Genomic DNA, 18,405 nt, shown 5'->3' with positions numbered 1-18,405 from the left:
AGAAGTTAGTACGATTTCAATGTCAAAACATATTTAAAGATACAGCAAACACATTCAGTAAATTCCAATAAATTGAAATATTTTCTTGTGACAGTTGTACATGTATGTACAACTATGCATATGAGACATTTGATTAAGTCATAATTTGCAGTTTGATTTTTCTTTTTTTATCCATATAAAATTTTATTTGAGGGTGTGCTTTCTGTTTATTTTTTCACCACAATGCTAAAAAAGCAACTGAAGTACAACGTGTGCAATAATCTGTTAAATGCAATTTTGTTCTTTGAAGTGATAGGATTTGTGTGCTTATTATTAATTTAGTCTTTCAATATTTTTAGCATTTGCACAGGATTTTTCCAATGATTGAGGTTAGTATGGGGGGAAGGTGGTTTGTATTTAGCGGTAGATGATCTTTTCAATATATATTAGGTGGTTTCAACCACCTCGATCACAAGAATCCCCGTTAAATTACGAGAACTTCTTAAGCTGAAAAATACCAATTATTCCTGCATTCACCCCGCCCTGAAACATACATTTCGGGATAAGTTCCTGAAGTTACGAGCATGCGCAGTATGTTCTGATAAACAGGCAAGGTGTGAGATTCGAAATCACTAGCCAAGCAGCCACCCATGCACGGCGCCGCAGACACGCTGGGCTAAAAGTTTCCGTAACTTTTGCTTTCACATCGCCAAATACCTGCGACCTTGGAAAAATCCCCGCGAAAGTTCTCGTAATTTCGCCAAGTACCTACTATTTAGCGGGTATTTTTTTCGGAGAAATTACGCATAGTTTGCTTTCACATTACCAAAATACCTGGTATTTTCTGATCGGGGTAAATTTCCCGATCAGAGAATACCTGGAACTGGCGAACTTCGAGGCGGTCTGAAACCAGCTATTGCCCCTTTTTCGGGGAAGGGGGGGGGGTATTGTTAGATGTGATCTGTGACTGTGTCACATCTGTTTCTGTATTTCTTCCAGTTGTCTTTCAAATTGAATTTGGACTTTCCCTAACTTTAGAAAATCTTGTTATATGGGTCTCATTTATTGTAATTATGGTAAAAATGTATTTTTGCATGGAATAATAAAAGAAATTTAAGGAATCTTGAGCATATTCGTTCATTGCTCACTATGAACTTTTCTCTTTTACATGTTGAGTCGTTGAGATCTTAATTTGATAATGCATAGACTCTAGACCAGGGGTTCTCAAACTGCGGGCCGGATCCGGCCCGCAGAGCTTCCCAATCCGGCCCGCGAGACTCTGCTGTTTTTTTTAATCACTTTTAAGTCACAATATGTAACATGGCTCAACTTAATATGATTACATTGTGTAGACCTAACCGTAATAAAATTAATTTTAAACAAAGTTTAGTGGACTCTTTTTTGTCTGTTCGATCTACTTTCTTATTAGATAACAAGCACTGTTCTCACCATGCTTGGATCTACATCCAGGTGCGAAAGTGCATTTTCCACAATGAACATTTTTAAAGAACTAACTCATACCAAAGTATCTTGAGAGGGGCCGCGAAACGGTTTTCAACGTGCGGGGGGGGGGGATGCTGGCCATACAAAAAAATCACAATTATATGGTCATTTTTACGTTTTTGTTCATGGTTTAGAAACAAAGTGGGGGCTGAAGCCTCCCCCCGCTTCTGCGACCCCTGCTTGACCAGTTAACATTTGCACCAGTGCCTTCGTCTGGCAATTACACCGTTTGTGCCAAGGTTTCAAGCAACTTGTTGCTGACAGGCTGTCAATTTTTCCATATTGAAAGTGACAAGGAGACTGACATCCTTATTAGAGTCTACTATAGACATGCTCTCATTCATTCTTCTTTGACTACAAAAAAATAATGTTACTTCGAGACATTATCTGTCTCCCCAATACCAGGTATTTACAGGTACAATCTCGATTCCTTACAAAATTACTAAAATTTTGTTATCATTAATATTGAATCTCGCTGTATTTTGAAATCTTTTCTAATTTTGCCTGCGTTCCATATGAAACTGTTATAAATTTGTTGGATTAAATGCTCCCAAAATAAGGGCCATATTGCACAAGAAAGCATCTAGGACCCTGACTACAAGGGTTTTTGCGCTTCGCGCACAATTTTTTCTTAGTATCCACTTCACCCTGGCCCTTTCAGGTTTACTTGGAGTCTCATCTGGCCCTTCAAAGAAAAAATTTGAGAACCCCTGCTCTAGACCATGTTTATACAGATCCATTCTCCAGCGGTGTATTTTCAATGCTGATTCATCCAATTACCAACACGTCTACTATCACTTTGACTATTCAGTTCGTCCACTATTTCATCTAATAACCAGTTGGTTCAACAATAGCCATTTAGTCTATACCATTGTTCTAATTGGGCTTAGAGTTAATTGAGTGAATGAAAATAAATTTAGGTATGAGACCAACTGGTTAAGAGATGGAATGGTCATGGCTAGCTGACGCTTAGAAAGTGTTGATTTAAATTAGACAGTGTTGATGGACGGAATGGCATTAGACTAGGTGGACCATGTTATAAGTGGACGAATTGGCAATCAACGAATTTGCTAATTACTTCAACGAGTGGTGTGATGTCACAAAGCTACTGGCTAGTGTAAAATAAACAAGTGGTATGCCTCTACTGGCCGTCTCACCTGCATCACACGATTCAATATACATGCAGCAGCAGTGCTGACTTTGAAAACTACTATAACTCGTACAAGGTGTTCAGTGATACTTGGTTACTCTTATGTCCACGTTTTATGAACTAGACCAATAAACTTACAGAGATATGATGGTTATTCAAAAATAAAACCCAACATGGCCAAAGTTCATTGACCTTACATGACCTTTGACCTTGATCATGTGACCTGAAACTCGAACAGGATGTTCAGTGATACTTGATTACTCTTATGTACAAGTTTCATGAATCAGATCCATAAACTTTCAAAGTTATGATGGTAATTCAACAGATACACCTAATTCGGCCAAAATTCATTGACCTTAAATGACCTTTGACCTTAGTCATGTGATATAAAACTCATGCAGGATGTTCAGTGATACTTGATTAACCTTATGTTAAAGTTTCATGAACTAGGTCCATATATTTTCTACGTTATGATGACATTTCAAAAACTTAACCTTAGGTTAAGATTTTGTTGATTCCCCCAACATGGTCTAAGTTTATTGACCCTCAATGGCCTTTGACCTTGGTCATGTGACATGAAATTCAGGCAGGATGTTTAGTAATACTTGACTAACCTTATGGCCAAGTTTCATGAACTAGGTCTATATACTTTCTAAGTTATGCTGTCATTTCCCATGTTTCCGCCATTGGAAAAGCGGCGCCTCTCGTCTCACACTGCGTTGCAGTATATAATAAATGGATTCAGATTAGCTGCCTCTTTTATTACTCTTTCCAGCGAATTCCAGAGTTTTGGTCCTATGATAAATACAGGTTTGCTAGAAAATACTCTAGTCTCCTTTTAGGTAGGTGATAGTCATTTGACTATCTCGTATTGTATGAATGCAAAGTATTGTTTCTCATATTTTTTTTGTAGGACATTAGATCCATTATTTCTATCTAGCTGATACATGAATTGGAATTGTAAGCGGTAACAGGTCACCGACTTTAAGGATACGTTTCTGACGAAACAATTAAAGGACATATTGCACATTCTCAGTACTTTTTTTTTTAAGTAGTAAGACATTGTTGAGTCTCGATTGGCGTTTCCCCATGCCAATCCCATATATTTGCACAATACAACATTGCCTGTGCTGGAAGAATGTTTTCAAGCTTATTGATGATTCCAATATTTTTTGCCCCGTATATTGTTGATATGAGCATTTCATGTAAGTTCGTTTAGTAAGACCTAACAATTTTTGTTGTTTCCACTTCTTTGATTTCAGTATCATCTAAAAGTATTTAATGCGGCAGATAAATTAAGCATTAGGTTTTTTGCAGATTCAGTGACAGTTTGTTGGCTTGAATCCAGTTTGTTACTTTTTAAATTCTGAATTCATAGTGCTCACAAATGAACACTGTAAAAACTGCGGTGTTAAAACTGACACCAATTGGTGTTAATAGAGGACCACACCCTGAGGTGTCAAAATTACACCCTAGAGATTAAACATAACACAAAAGAGTGTAAATGTAACAACAAAAGGTGTTTTAATAACACCTATATGTGTAAAACTTACGTCCACCAATTTAACACCAGTGTATTACTGGTGTGGTCATCTTTGTACACCGGTTAACACCAGTGAATGTGGATCATGATGTGCGGAGAAAATATTAATCATCAGCAAAGAAAATAAATGAGAGAACATGAGATGAAATTTTCATATCATTAACTAAGTATAGAAAGCAAAAATTACAGGGCCTAGAAAAATACCTTGTGGAATTCCACAGGTAACTGGCTTTGTTGGAGATTCCGATTCATTTACGGTTACAAAATACTTCCGCTATAAACCATTGTAAAGCTGTCCTCTTAATAGCTTATTTCCTGATCTATCGTATCAAATGCTTTTGATAAGTCGAGGAACTTAATTAATCCTACGCACGTTTGTCAAAATAGCCTGCAATAGGAACAGAAACTTTCATACCGTTATAGTCACTTGACGTTATACACAGAAATATGCCATGTTCTGTCTGCTCGACCTCAAAGTTTATAGTATTATATACATCAACATGTAGGTAATCTATTCAGCACTAATCAATCTTTACTTTTTTAAAGGATATTTCAGTGGGAAAACAGGTGCTAGTGCTCGACCAATATGGGTGGTTTCGGACCTTTTGCAAGTGTTGTTGAACATGTCGTCAATTTCAAATGAACAGCGAGACGTAATTGAAGTGAATTAATTGTAATAATATTTACATCGAATTGATTGGACAAAGGTATGATTTTTTTCTCAAGACCTTTGTTTATGTATAAGAATTAAAAATAGGATATATGCTCCGAAAATCTTGCTGCAGGAACAGTGGAAAAAAAGGGGGTGAAAGTGTAAGGATTCAAGAGTTTATAGTGGTCTAATATATAGACTATAGTGCCAGTCCAAAACTCAAAGGCAGTGCATTATTTTACATTTGCTTAGTTCTTGAATTCATACCCCTTTTGAACAGACGTTCTGTTTGTTAATTTGGTCTAAACTCGGTGTGATATCGTATAACTAATGCAAAAAATTAATAATAATAATCTGAGAAGGAAAAAATGGTGTAACTTCACGGCCCCGTCTTACAAAGAGTTACGATTGATCCAATCAATCGTCAATCAATCAATCGCCTCTCTCCACGCAGTGTCACAATTTGTTCTACAGGAGCAAAATGTCCTTTGCAAAGAGGAGGAGAACACACCAAATTGTCAAGATATCAATGGATTTATGGATATATACACAACAAAAAAAGTAAGCCCCCCCCTTAAACAAACATCAATAATTTCCAAACCAATTCGAGTTTTTAATATATATTAACATGAGCGTGTAGGTAATTTTATAAGCTACCCTCTGAGTAAATGTTATGGACGTATTTTACGTCATGCTTCAGTGAGCACCATCAGAAGGCAAAAATGTCACTTTTCAAAAGTCACAAGCCAAATATTATGACTTTGATTCCATTTTAATTGGAACTAATTCCACATTCTCATCATGAAAAATAGTCAGAAAGCTTATAAAAGGTACTTTTTAAAAGACGATACAACTTTTTTGGCTAAATTTCACGGTTGAATAAACACCCGTCCGAATTTGCTATAATTGGATATTTTACAGGTTTCTATCAATAAAAATGATTGAATATGATGACAGTTATTTTTGGGAAGAGTTTCTTCAACAGTATTCATCGTTTCACGGTTCAATGAACATTTATTGAAAACACACAAAAAAATACGATTTTCAAATATCATAGGCAAGTATTGTTTCATTTTGGAAACTGAAAATGATCTTTTCTAAACTTTTTCGTTGTGTTCATGACCAATTAACATGCTTCAATGATTCAAAGCAGTTTAATTAAACATTCACGCTTGAATGAACATGTGGAATGTGATAAGCTCTTTTTTACGTTATTGGAAAATGCAATTTGTAACTATGGATATCTGTCACAAACCTCCTTGCATAGTTCATTTGATTTAATTTTTGTGAAAATCTTGATGTTTAATGCATCAGTGGGCACACTCTGCACAAAATACTCGAAAAATATGCAGATGAGAAGAAAGTTCAAGGCCTTGGCCCCACTCTGTGCTGCATCGAATGGATAGTGTTACTCTGAAGCCATGTGCGAAGTTTCATGAAATAACTATTGGCAGAAGTAACAAAAACCGTCCATGAAACAAACCCTCATTTCAAAATTTTGACTTCCTCTCTCACAGAATTGTGTACATTATGGGTGCATTATGTTTACGAATAAGTTACCCCCTTATTCAATATGGTGGAACTTTTTTACAAGGCTGTCGTTAGCAATGTCGTTGGCAGTAATGTTTATCAACCTCTGGGCAAAATTGTGTGCAAAAATGAAATCGATTCGTTTATCTATTGATGAGTGAGCACGCATCGGTGGGAAAATTTGTATTTTCAATGTCACAGACGCATTTTAAAGGATAATAAAGACTTAATATTGGGGGCAAATTTGGTTTCAAATGTGACTTAAATTGCTGTTGTTTTATCATCCATTTCTATCACCACATACTTTCCGAATTTTAAACATTTTCATGGTTGAGCGAGCACAATCGAAAACTCTTTATACTGCATAAATGTATTCTTTTCCTAACAATTTCTCAGGATCAGTTGAATGTATGGACAAATCAGTGGTAGATCCAGAATTTTAAAATAGGGGAAGGGGCCTATAATCGGGGAAGCCACCAACATTTTCAAACATGATTTAACAAGTTGTAGAGGATACTACCATAAACCCCTATGATGATACGTCACAATTCAGGGGCCGCTGAACGGTTTTCAAAGTGGGGGGGGGGGGGGGGGGGAGACTGGGCCAAAAGTGAGGGGGGGGGGCTGATCATGCAAAAAATCAAAATCGTTTGGTCATTTTTACATTTTTGTACATGCTCTTGGAAAAAAGTTGTGGCTGAAGCCCCCCCCCCCCCCGCTTAATTTCGCAGCCTCTGCAATTGTGTTCACTCAACCATGAACATACGATATCAAAATCTAGTCTGAAGTGGTTGAATGATGGATAGTAAAACAGCATAACACAATAAAATTCACCTGAAAACAACTTTTGCCCTACTTTGTATTTGAACAAACTGAAAAACGACTCTTGTGACTTTCAGTTAAAAATGGTCATTTTTAATTCAATCTTTAATTACTCATGCATGACTCAACCGATCGATCTCATTTTCCCCCAGAAGTTGCTTAATGAGTGCAAAAAAACCACCTATGAAATATCATATCTCAAACTAATTCGGTTCAAAAGTTACAGCAATTTGATTTAGGGGGGGACTTACTTTTTTTGTTGTGTATACATTCGTATATAGATTTTTTTGTGAAAAAACATGCAGTTTATGCAGTTTATATGTTGATTTTGCTGGCATTCCATAGTTGCGGTTGATCGGCGCCATCAACCAATCACAATTCTACATACAAGTCAGGCTCTGGATTTCTGTGACAGGTACCGTACCGTGTGTGGAACCTAGTGCATTTGTTTTCGTCATGTAAGTGTAGAATGTGATAATTTGATCGCGTTTCATTTCTTAGTCATTACTGAAATTATTACTGAGTGAGAGGGAAGTTGATAATAAGTCTAATGTTTGAACTTAATCGTTGAAGTTGTAATTGTCTGAACAGAGCTCCGCAGGCGCAGCCGGCATGCACTCCAGCCATGGCAGTTGCAGGCAGGCCTGGCTCCGCCGCAGACGCCGCGGCCGTGGTGAAGCAGTTGCGCCGGAGACAAGATGTACGATATAAACGTGCGTGGCCGTGGAGATCGGAGACGGGAGGCGCGCAGACGGGAGAGCTCGAGAGGGGGTCCGGTAGCCTCTTGTCGCGTATGTCGAGGCCCTGTCGGCTGCGAGCGAACATGGCATATAGCAGAGCCTCTTGTCTTGACATCTGAGCCGAATTTCATCGACTTTCTTTTGTTATTTTATTGTTTTTAACAATATTCTGACCAAAAACTGGTCGGTGAAAATCATTGAATTGGAATGATGAGAGCGCGAGCGTGGGCTGCTAAAAAGTGCTATGATGTCATAATCATATTGAATATTCATGAGCTCATCTTGAATGGCGACCAGTGGATTCTTTGCGAAGAGTGACAACAAAATATCGAAGAGCATATATGCCTCTAAAATGCTGAATATTGACCGATTTAAGGATTTGCAAGTCAATGAAATTAAATCTGCACTGAAAGGACGAGATGTTTTTGTCAATCTTCCCACAGGATATGGAAAAAATGTTATCTTTCATGCAATTCCACTATGCGTCGATTATCAATCTCCGTGGTGCAGCACCCATTCAATGAACAAGGTTACGATATAACCTTGTTCTCACTTATATCTCCATGTGTGGCAAAATTAGGGTGGCAATGTTTGGCTTATTTTCTCTTTTTTGGGGGGGCAAATGCTTGATTTTTTTACACTGAAAGTTTCCATTCCACCTATTATTCATACAACTTGACTCTTATTTAAATTTGATTCTTTAAATTATTTTTTTCTTAATTAAAAATAGATATAAAAAACGAAAATTTTCTTGCCATATTACTTTCCACCAATAGAGGGCGTACAAAAAAATATGCCCAAAATTCAAGTTTTTGAGCGCTCTGGTGAATACAAAAATTATTCTTAAGTTACCAATGAAAAATAAATTGCAACTGTATGGAAATTAGTAATTTTGGTCACAAAAGTGATATTTTAATGACTTTTTAAAGTGTGTGCTCTTTACAACATTGGCATACCATAGTCCTACCTGTAGATTCCCCACAGACAGGGTGGTAGCAGTGAACAAGTGCGGTGCAGTGAGGGAATGCTGGAGTGCATTAGTTGCTTCCCTTTGACTCGAGTCTGACCAGCGGCTGACCAGTATCTCCCGGGAAGTTTTTGGGCGGTGATGGGTCTGTTACGGCTAGTAGTAGTTTTGCTGGTTATATTGTATAATTCGAAAAGGTCAAAGGACAAGGTCACTTCTGTAATCCTTGTAAATGCGATAACTTCAGTTTAACTTCACCTAGGCTCAAATAATTTGGTGTGTATGATGGCCCTAGGATGGATCCCAGGCAGGAAGCCTATTGATTTTTAGGTCAAAAGGTCAACGGTCAAGTCTCCACCTTTCATTTTCTTCCTTCACCACTAATTCCATTTTCCGCTTTACAGGTGGGCGTATTAGGTGTTCACCCTAGCGACAATCTACTTCTCTTTTGATTCTTATCAACATTTTTCTCTTATGGACTAGACCTTTAAGTATTGGCACAGATTTACTATAAAGTGGTTTTGAATCCTGGGCCTGGCTTGGTCTTTGATGATAGATTGATTCAGAGTTTATTATAATTAAAAAAAGAAAGTGTCTAAGACCATGAAGACAGCGCCTAGTATAATGAATGCTGATTTTGCTACAGCAAGGTTCCTAAATTCATGCTTGTCATGACAAAGTTGCCATTGCCATTATCTACCAACGGACATTCTTCCCTGACACATTTAGACTGTGTAATGGGCTGTTCCAAGATGCCATCAGCTGTACCAATTTAGTCCAATTCAAGTAAGTGGTACAGTAAACTCAGCTCTGCTAGATGGGGCCACTTGTTTTTAGCGGCACTGTACATAGCCAATGAATTTGTTTTAACCTGCACTGTGCATATTTGGATGCCTACCATACCTGCCAAAGGTGGACATGGAAGAAGAAGAAGCTCATCAATATTTACCAATCATTTTCTTTCATAATTCAGTCTTGTGACCCTTAGTCAATTTTCATAAAGACTTGCAACTGCATATAGGCCTATCTGACTTTACCATTGTAACGAGGCTCAGTAGCCAATCACATTCAAGGATTCTATGGAAGTTACAATGATGGCAAAGTTAGAGTACATTGTAGTTATTCTTTGCATACCCCAGAACTTAATTGTCTTTAATCTCTCATTTTCAGATTTGACTTAAATAGAACAAGCATTAAGACATGGCCTTTGCTCAAGTAGTAATCGGACCACCTGGATCTGGTAAGACCACCTACTCCAAGGGAATGAAGGAATTCCTCTCACAAACCGGACGCAAAGTGACCATCGTGAACCTGGACCCGGCCAACGACTTTCTCCCTTACGACGTTGGAGTGGACATCTCTGACCTTGTCACCCTCTCAGACGTCATGGAGAAGCTTCGGCTTGGACCCAATGGAGGCCTGGTCTATTGCATGGAGTATTTGGAGAAGAACCTGGACTGGTTGAAGGGCCAGTTGGATAAGTTAAAGGATCATTACTTTCTCTTTGACTGTCCTGGTCAGGTTGAGCTCTACACACATCACGATTCAGTGAAGAACATTGTCGCCCAGCTCCAGAAGTGGAATTTCAAGGTGAAATACTCCACAAATTAAAAATTAAATCTAAATAAAATGAATAATTAAAATAAAACAACATTATTAATGTATCATTTGTCCTAGAACGACAGATGACTGCCCGACAGCCATTGATCCCATGAGTTCAAGTTTTGACCGATTACATCGGTGCCCGGACGGTGACCACCTTGGCATCAAGTGTATTTAGGGTGGCGAGTGAAAAGTGAGCAGGCGCCACAAGAATTTAAACTCCAGTTAAATCTCTAGTGATGCCCCAAAAACCAGTGGTGCCCAGACGGCCTCCGCTCTATGCCGGGCGAAATTGGCTATAATACTCGCCACTTACCGCTAAGCAGGCTAATTTTGGGGGTTTTGACCATAGCCTTATGGAAGTTGTCAGTGATAGTCATTGACAAAGGCCATAAGTTGCTTTGATTACTGGGTTTGTCTGATTATATTCTGAACTAAAGACCCAACTTTTTCATCAAACTTGTGAATAATTTGAGATATATTGTGCAACCGGGGACTTTGAATGTTTTATTTGAGATAAATGGCACTATACAACTGCTGTTCATCATCAACATCATCATCATTCAGGATCTTCAAATAATTTGTAATTTTTTCAGCTTATGTTGCGATCATAATTGCAAACCATTAGGTCAGACAGGAGCCACCAGAGATTTTTAGCTTCTTGGTCGCTTGATGGCTGACGTAGTGATGACTAATGTCATCATTGTAAATTATTTATGGACACTTGAGTTAACACTCTAGGATATGAAGGAAAAATAAACCCCATTTTACTTTTAGAGCATGAAATGATATTTATTGATTGAAGGCTTCAGGGTTTCCTCTTGAAATATTGCTTCGTATACTTGCAGCATGTAGGGTTTCTCAGCTCATATTTTTGCAAGCTCCAGAAAAATACTTGAAGTTGATCCCCTATTGATGTTCAAATCTTCCTTTCTTTACAGTTGGTGTCTGTTCATCTAGTTGATGCCCACTACTGCAGTGATCCAGCCAAGTTCATCAGTGTCCTCCTCACTTCTCTATCCACCATGCTACAAATGGAACTACCTCACGTTAATCTCCTGTCAAAGATTGACCTGGTGGAGCAGTATGGAAGATTACGTAAGTTTCCCCGGACCCATTTCATAATAGAAGTAACATTGCCATCTTATGGTAGCCAACATGGTGACAAGTGACAATGCTCAACACCCAATCAAAGTCAAATGAAAATCTATCTTGAAAAAATCTATTCTTGGGCTGAGTCAAAGCGTTTAATCGCTGTTAACGACTGTTAAAAGCATAAGTGCTGACCTATTTTGACAACTGTTAAACCATATAGAGATCTAGGGCCATTGGGGAAAAGAAACCATCCCCCCAAAATGCTGAAATTTCACATTTTACATCTTTCTATTTATGAAATTGGCCATATATTTTCCATATTTCCTTGAAATACCGGAGAAAATGAGGAATGTTCACCTCTTACTTGACTCTAGAAGATCGTTTGTGGTGTTAAACTTTGTAGTCTCACATGTAGACTATCATGGGGTTGACCGAGTGTAAAACAATAAAAAAATGATTGAATCATTCATTGATCATTTTCATTTAATTTTGCAACACCATGAAATTCTACATGTGGAACTACAATATTTACCAAGTGTAACATCATAGATATCAGTCAATAAAGAAGTGAATATTCTTCATTTTTCTTGATAGAGTCCTGCTAAATCAATACAATTTCAAGGAAATATATAAAATAGATGGTTATTTCATTGATTTCAAGATGCAAAATATGACTTTTTTGTAACTTTTGGTGAAGGATTTTGTTCAATGTAAATGCTCGTTTGATAGTAACCATTCACACCTTTTTCAAAATAATGACTCAGGTCTACCCTGTTCCGAGGTGCATTGTTATTTCACATTGTTTTTGCCTTTGATAAAGTCTACATGTATATTTCAATTTTGGAGTAAGCATTTTATCGGAGAAACATTTGTTAGATCTTTGTGGTATATAGAAATCCCTTCTTCATGAAAGTGTAGATATGAATCAACAAAAAGGGTTTAAACTTGAAAAACACAGGACCAGAGTAAACATTTGATTTTTATTGCTAATCAGATGTGATGTTAATATCTTCAGTGAAATAGAATCATAAAACAGAGAAAGTTCTTCATATGAAAAGGGAAGAGAGGTAATGTTAAAACAATTATTAATGGTGTACTGGCTATGCACTTCAATTTTTCTTTGTAGCATTCAACCTGGACTACTTCACAGAGGTGTTGGATCTAGGCTACCTGCTGTCACATCTAGAAGAAGACCCGTTTCTCAAGAAGTTTAAGAAGCTGAACGAGGCCCTCATCGGTCTGGTGGAAGACTACAGTCTTGTTTCTTTCATCCCTCTCAACATTCAAGTAAGTTCTCCGTTTGTAAAACAAATTTTTTGGGACTTCTTTTCATAGACTTCTGCATAAATTTGCTACATTGAAGAAGCTTTAACAATGCAGTGAATGAGGATTTTCCATGACTTTTTTTCCGGAGCCCTTTTAAGCATTTCAGGTGCAAAGCCGCCCTTAGCCCCCATCTAATATTTTCACTAACTTTTTGAGCACCTACTTTAGGTGCATGTGGACTGATTGTGCGAAGGTGCTAGTCCTAGAAACTAGTCTTTACTTCAAGTTCTATTTTTATTTTAACTTCTTTTACAATTTGGTGACATTGCCATAAATTATCGTCTATTTTCTGTGCTTTTATAATATGATGATATATTTTGATTGGTGATATTTATGTACAGTACTTTATTGATCTGGAATGGATCCAGCCGGATAAGACACAAAACTTTTGAAGTGCCAACTATTGTGAAAAAACAATATGGCCCCTGAAATGTTATTGTGTTGAACCCCACCAGATCCGCCATTGTTTTTTATCACTGTAAACGGTCCATTTCAGGTTTCAATCTCTTGATAATTGATATTTTCTTATGAAAAAGAAATCGTTTCCTCCATCCACTCCAGGACAAGGACAGTGTGTTGAATGCCGTCAAGACGATAGACAAAGCCAATGGCTATGTCTTTGGAGATCTTGAAGAACGGAATCTAAAGGCTTTGATGTCCTGTGCTGTGGGAGCTGACTTCGAATTCTTCAAGTATCCTTTGCATCAGTCACTCAAGAGTTTATTTGCAATTATACCAGGGCAATTCCTTAGAAAGCTCAATTTTTTGTACGTTTGACCCCCATTTTTTCTCAAGTCTTTCTTCACTTCATAAACTGACCAAGTCATGGTCCTTTGAGAACTTAAGAGACTGTCATAAGAACCAGAAATCAGGGACAGAAGATTCATGAAGGTCCCATGTAAAGGGGGTCGGATGTACATATTGTATGGAATTGCCCACCTTTAGAATCATTTATCAAAACTCTTCTATTAATACTAAAAGTACGAGGGAGGGGGGGACTAATCGCTTTTAATGAAGCTATTTTATTCTTGAAGGTAAATAGCGAGCTATTCTACATGTACTTTGTAATTTTTTTGAGAGTATTATGGGTTACTTATTGCAGGGACGTAAATCATTTATATAGGTTTGGTAACAGTGTATTCTTGTTTTGGTTTGTATCATTCTAACTATTGAATATTGAATGAAATAAAAATTTTAAAAGAAAATTGTTTATGTAAAAGAGGTAACTTAAAGACTGATTTTTCTGAGTGGTTCAGCAACTCCTTTGTGATAAGTACATGTACAGTTGAGGCCGAAAGTTTACATACACCTTTGGAATTCAGTGAAATGTGTTCACTTGCCAAACATCATTAAATTTACTATACCTTCAGAAATATAAATACTACCATGAAGAATTTGGTATCAAATGAAAGAGCATATTGAGCTCTTCCACATGAATGGAATACCGTCGAGATCAAAGTATATTCCAGGTGGAATTTTCTTTGAAGAAAAAAAGTAATATTAATGCCATTGTATTCTATTGTTAGTTTTTATATTTCCAAACATTGTTTCATAAAAAGATATAAATGTCAAATCTATGATTGATATTACATTTTCTATCATGATATGTCACCACTGAACAAAAATGTGAAATCTGAAATGTTTGTTTTGAGAAGTAACTAGCACAAATATGAAATGTTTTTGTCAAGATTTTATTTTTAATTTGTCTAAAATATGAAGATTTTGGGGGAAAAATTTTCACCTAAATATTTTTCAGCTCCTGGTGACAAAGCAATGTGATGAAGGGGCATGACATACTCATTAAATTTGATATCAAATTTGTCATGATAGCACAAATATTTTATAAGATACAGTAAATTATATGACGTTTGACAGATGTCAGCTTTTCTTTGAATTTCCTGGGTGTATTTAAACTTCTGGCCTCAACTGTACATATCTCCAAGTGATTTCTAGTGCACTATTAAGAGGCCTGCATGCAGTGCATACATGTATATTGACTTGATTGATTTCTTTTTGCACATCAGTCAGATTTTGTTGGAAACAGGCATCAGTTGATATTTATGAATATATTTGTATTCATAAATAAATGATGAAAAACTTTAAAATATAGGGCCTACCCTCTTTTACTACCCCTATTGAATATCAAAGAACTATATCTTTATTGGGAAAAGAAAACTTGTTTTTTATTGACTAATCCTACCCCTTATTTTTTTAAAAAGCTATCGATAAATATCACTGTTCCTTATATTTTCACCATACAATGATGTTTTTCCTTAACATACTATTTTCAGAACGGCTAGTGTCCAAGAAAAGTACATGCAGAAAAACCCTACTCCGCTGGATGAAGCCTCCGCTGCCCCTGAAGACATGGACACGTGACCCAGAGATTGACAGTTGACTCCAGTTTAGTCGAGTCTACCATGGCCATTAGAAAATGAACATTGCATTGACCATGATTGCATTTTCACTTGCTTCGGTACCAACCAATAGGCAATAAAAGATTGACCGTTGACCCCGGTCTAGTCGAGTCTACCGTGGCCGTTGAAAATGATCATTGTCCACGATTGGATCTTCACCTGCTTGGGTACCCACCAATAGGCAATAAAGAGATTGACCGTTGACCCCAGTCAAGTCGCGTCTACCATGGCCGTTGAAAATGATCATTGACCACGATGGGATGTTCACTTGCTTGGGTACCCACCCATAGGCAATAAAGAGAGTGGTGTTTTATTCCAAAATACCTTGTGTCTTTTGGACATTTTATAACAGAAAGGAACGAATCGAGGTGGAGGTGAACTACAAGCAGCCTGCTGCCCAGGGGACGTACAGTTCACTTCCCATACCTGGAAGTAGGAAAGTAGAATAATGGGAAAGTTGGCTTTTGTTTAACCTAAGAATGGTCTGATTCTCGATGCTAAGATACTTGTCTGGTGGTTAGTGGATAGCTAAATTCAAATACTTGACTGTCAATGTTCAATTCCAAGTCATTTTTTTTTCAAGTAAATCAAGAAAATCATATGCATGTATGTGTATGTTCAATGTGTGAGCAAAAATTTCCTACCTGTATGTTTACTTAAACTCAATTTAACCAAGGGAAGGACTGGGGTCATTCTTTCATGAACTCAATTAGTTCTCTGTCTCTAAAAATCAGAAAGACTTGGAATTTTAATCCTTATTCAAGGGTAATAAAGTTTAGTATATTGTTTATAGATATTTTTTTGATTTTCTACCTTGGTGGGGAAGTGTTGCAGGGTTAACTTCATGATTTCCTTGATGTTTACACTATTATTCATAGGGTAATTTTCAACATCCATTCCCGCAATTTATGGTACTATCAGTATCCAGTTGTGATCAGTAGCATGTCATTCACTCATTACCACCTTTTTTAACTCTGCAAGCTGAATTAATTTTAATTATTATTATATAGATGCCATCCAAGAACTGTTGCTACAGTATTTTTTTAGCTTATCTAATTTGAAGGTACATGTAGGGGGGGGGAGAAAAATAATTATGACGATGGTTGAATTTAATTGTACAAATGTGCAAAATTGCAACATCAGCGCGCAAAGGGTTAAAACAGATTACAACAGGCGATCATTATTAGGATATCCCCACTTTTGATCGGTGGCACGTTTTCGCTCCAAAACATTGACATAGTAATGCTCTCTGCATGTGTTTTTTTTGTTTGCTCCTTATAAAAATAATGACGCTAATGTGATAGACCATTCAATATGTTTGCAGATCTTCTCCTTCATTGACATTCCTGACCTTTTGGAAGTCATTATTTGGTATATTTTTTGTCCACAATGTCCGCAAGTCTCATCAAAGAAAATTCACATTTCTTCAAGTTTGTTTCGAGTTCATTTTCCTCAGAATTTTCAAGCACTGTTCTAGATTTTCCTCATTGTTTTTTTTCCTGTAATAATCATGTCATCAAGCGTACACTGGGTACTTAGTGTACCCTGGAGGATTTGTTCCATGGTTCTTTGCCACTAATAGCTGGGGCAGACGACATCCGAACACTAAAGCGATTATATTCGTACAACCCCTTATGTGAGTTGATAGCAATTTCTGTGATCTTTCCTGGGCCCTGTCTTAAAAAGAGTTACGATCGATCCAATCATCGCAACTACATGTATGGATGACCAGCAAAGTCAACGTACAAAATTCATGTTCAAAAAAATTTCTAGATATGATGTATACTTATGATTTCATTTATTTCTTGACAATTTGCTGTGTTCTCCTTTGTTTACAAAGGACATTTTACAAATTTCCTGTAGAAAGTTATGACACTGTTGGATTTTCATAGAGTTGTCAATCGTATCTCTTTGTAAGACGGGGCCCTGATGGTATGCTTGTTTCAGATCTATTTTGTTGAATTTCTCTCCACCTCCCAGATAAGCTGTATCCTTGGCATAGGATGTTAGTCCACCTTTAGCACCAAGTCGATTGTGACCTTGTAGTTGCCACATAATCTATCATTTACATTTGGTTTCATAACAGTACGAATGTGCAACTTTTGTCATGTGCTCTGCCTCAAGACGGTCAAGTTCTTTTTCAACTTTTTCTCTCATCACCTGCCAAGAAATGCAAACTAGCAGTCTCTCTTAACGGCAGAAGTGCCTCCATTTCCTTGAGCTCACCCATTCCATTCAACGCTTTATAGTCTAGGAGTTGATAGGGTTGATACCAGTCTTGTTTACATACATGTTCAGATCTAATGATGCGCCCTGTCTGTCAACATTTACCATTGCGACACCAAGCGGGCTCAATAGCTCTTCTGAGAAGCTTTTCAGCTCGTCAAACTTTTTTTTGGGCATGACGGACCCAGCTGGTCCTGTGTCTAATTCCATTTGCATTGGTTCATTTTTCTGGGGTAACATAAATTGGTGATGACTTGAATATATTACCAATACTCTCTAATACTTTCTCCGAGATCTCTTCCTCACTTGTTGAATGCAGTTCAACTCTGTCCTGCCTTTCAGAACTTCATCCTTGCACTCTTCCCTTTTTCTTAAGTGTCCACTCATCGCAGCGGTATAATCAATGAATTTTGCCTCCTATTTCCGATTGTGGTGCATTATCCCATAATGACGGGTCATCTCAGATATCCCTCTGTTTCATAGGAACAGTAAGTGCACCTGAGGGTCATGGTGGCCTCGTGCTTGTCCCTTCTTCTCCGTTCTCCTTCCCTTTTTCTTATTAAAATGTCCAGTCGTCACAGCGGTATAATTGATGAAATTTGCCTCTTCTTTTCGACTGTTGTGCATCCTCCCGAAATGCCAGGTCATTGCCGACCTCCCTTCAGTCTCGTACGAGCAGTAAGTACATCTGAGGGTCACTGTGGCCTAGTGCTCCTACATGTGTTGCTGGTACTTTTATCCTTTGATGTTTCTTTTGCATATGTGACAATACAGGTATGGCATCTGCAGTGAAGAAATGAAAACACAGGTAGTTGTCATAAGTGCAGGTTAATTGTTCGACCTTGTGAGCTAA

The 18,405-nt window shown here is 37.4% G+C and overlaps 1 protein-coding gene across 1 annotated transcript; it reads left to right on the top strand.

Moving 5' to 3' along the window:
- Positions 1 to 7,543: 7,543 nt before the first annotated feature.
- Positions 7,544 to 17,145, top strand: LOC121414445 (GPN-loop GTPase 2-like). The gene is made up of 6 exons (XM_041607624.1): positions 7,544 to 7,637; positions 10,057 to 10,476; positions 11,430 to 11,586; positions 12,710 to 12,870; positions 13,471 to 13,601; positions 15,201 to 17,145. The coding sequence occupies exons 2-6, from the start codon at positions 10,087 to 10,089 to the stop codon at positions 15,286 to 15,288; spliced, it is 927 nt and encodes a 308-aa protein (XP_041463558.1). The 5' UTR covers positions 7,544 to 7,637; positions 10,057 to 10,086; the 3' UTR covers positions 15,289 to 17,145.
- The last annotated feature ends 1,260 nt before the right edge of the window (positions 17,146 to 18,405 follow it).

This window comes from Lytechinus variegatus, chromosome 4 (assembly GCF_018143015.1).
Source record: "Lytechinus variegatus isolate NC3 chromosome 4, Lvar_3.0, whole genome shotgun sequence".
In the NCBI taxonomy this organism is placed as follows: domain Eukaryota; kingdom Metazoa; phylum Echinodermata; class Echinoidea; order Temnopleuroida; family Toxopneustidae; genus Lytechinus; species Lytechinus variegatus.
The sequence above is the reverse complement of the archived record's forward strand: the minus strand, read 5'-3'. Positions and strand labels throughout refer to the sequence as shown.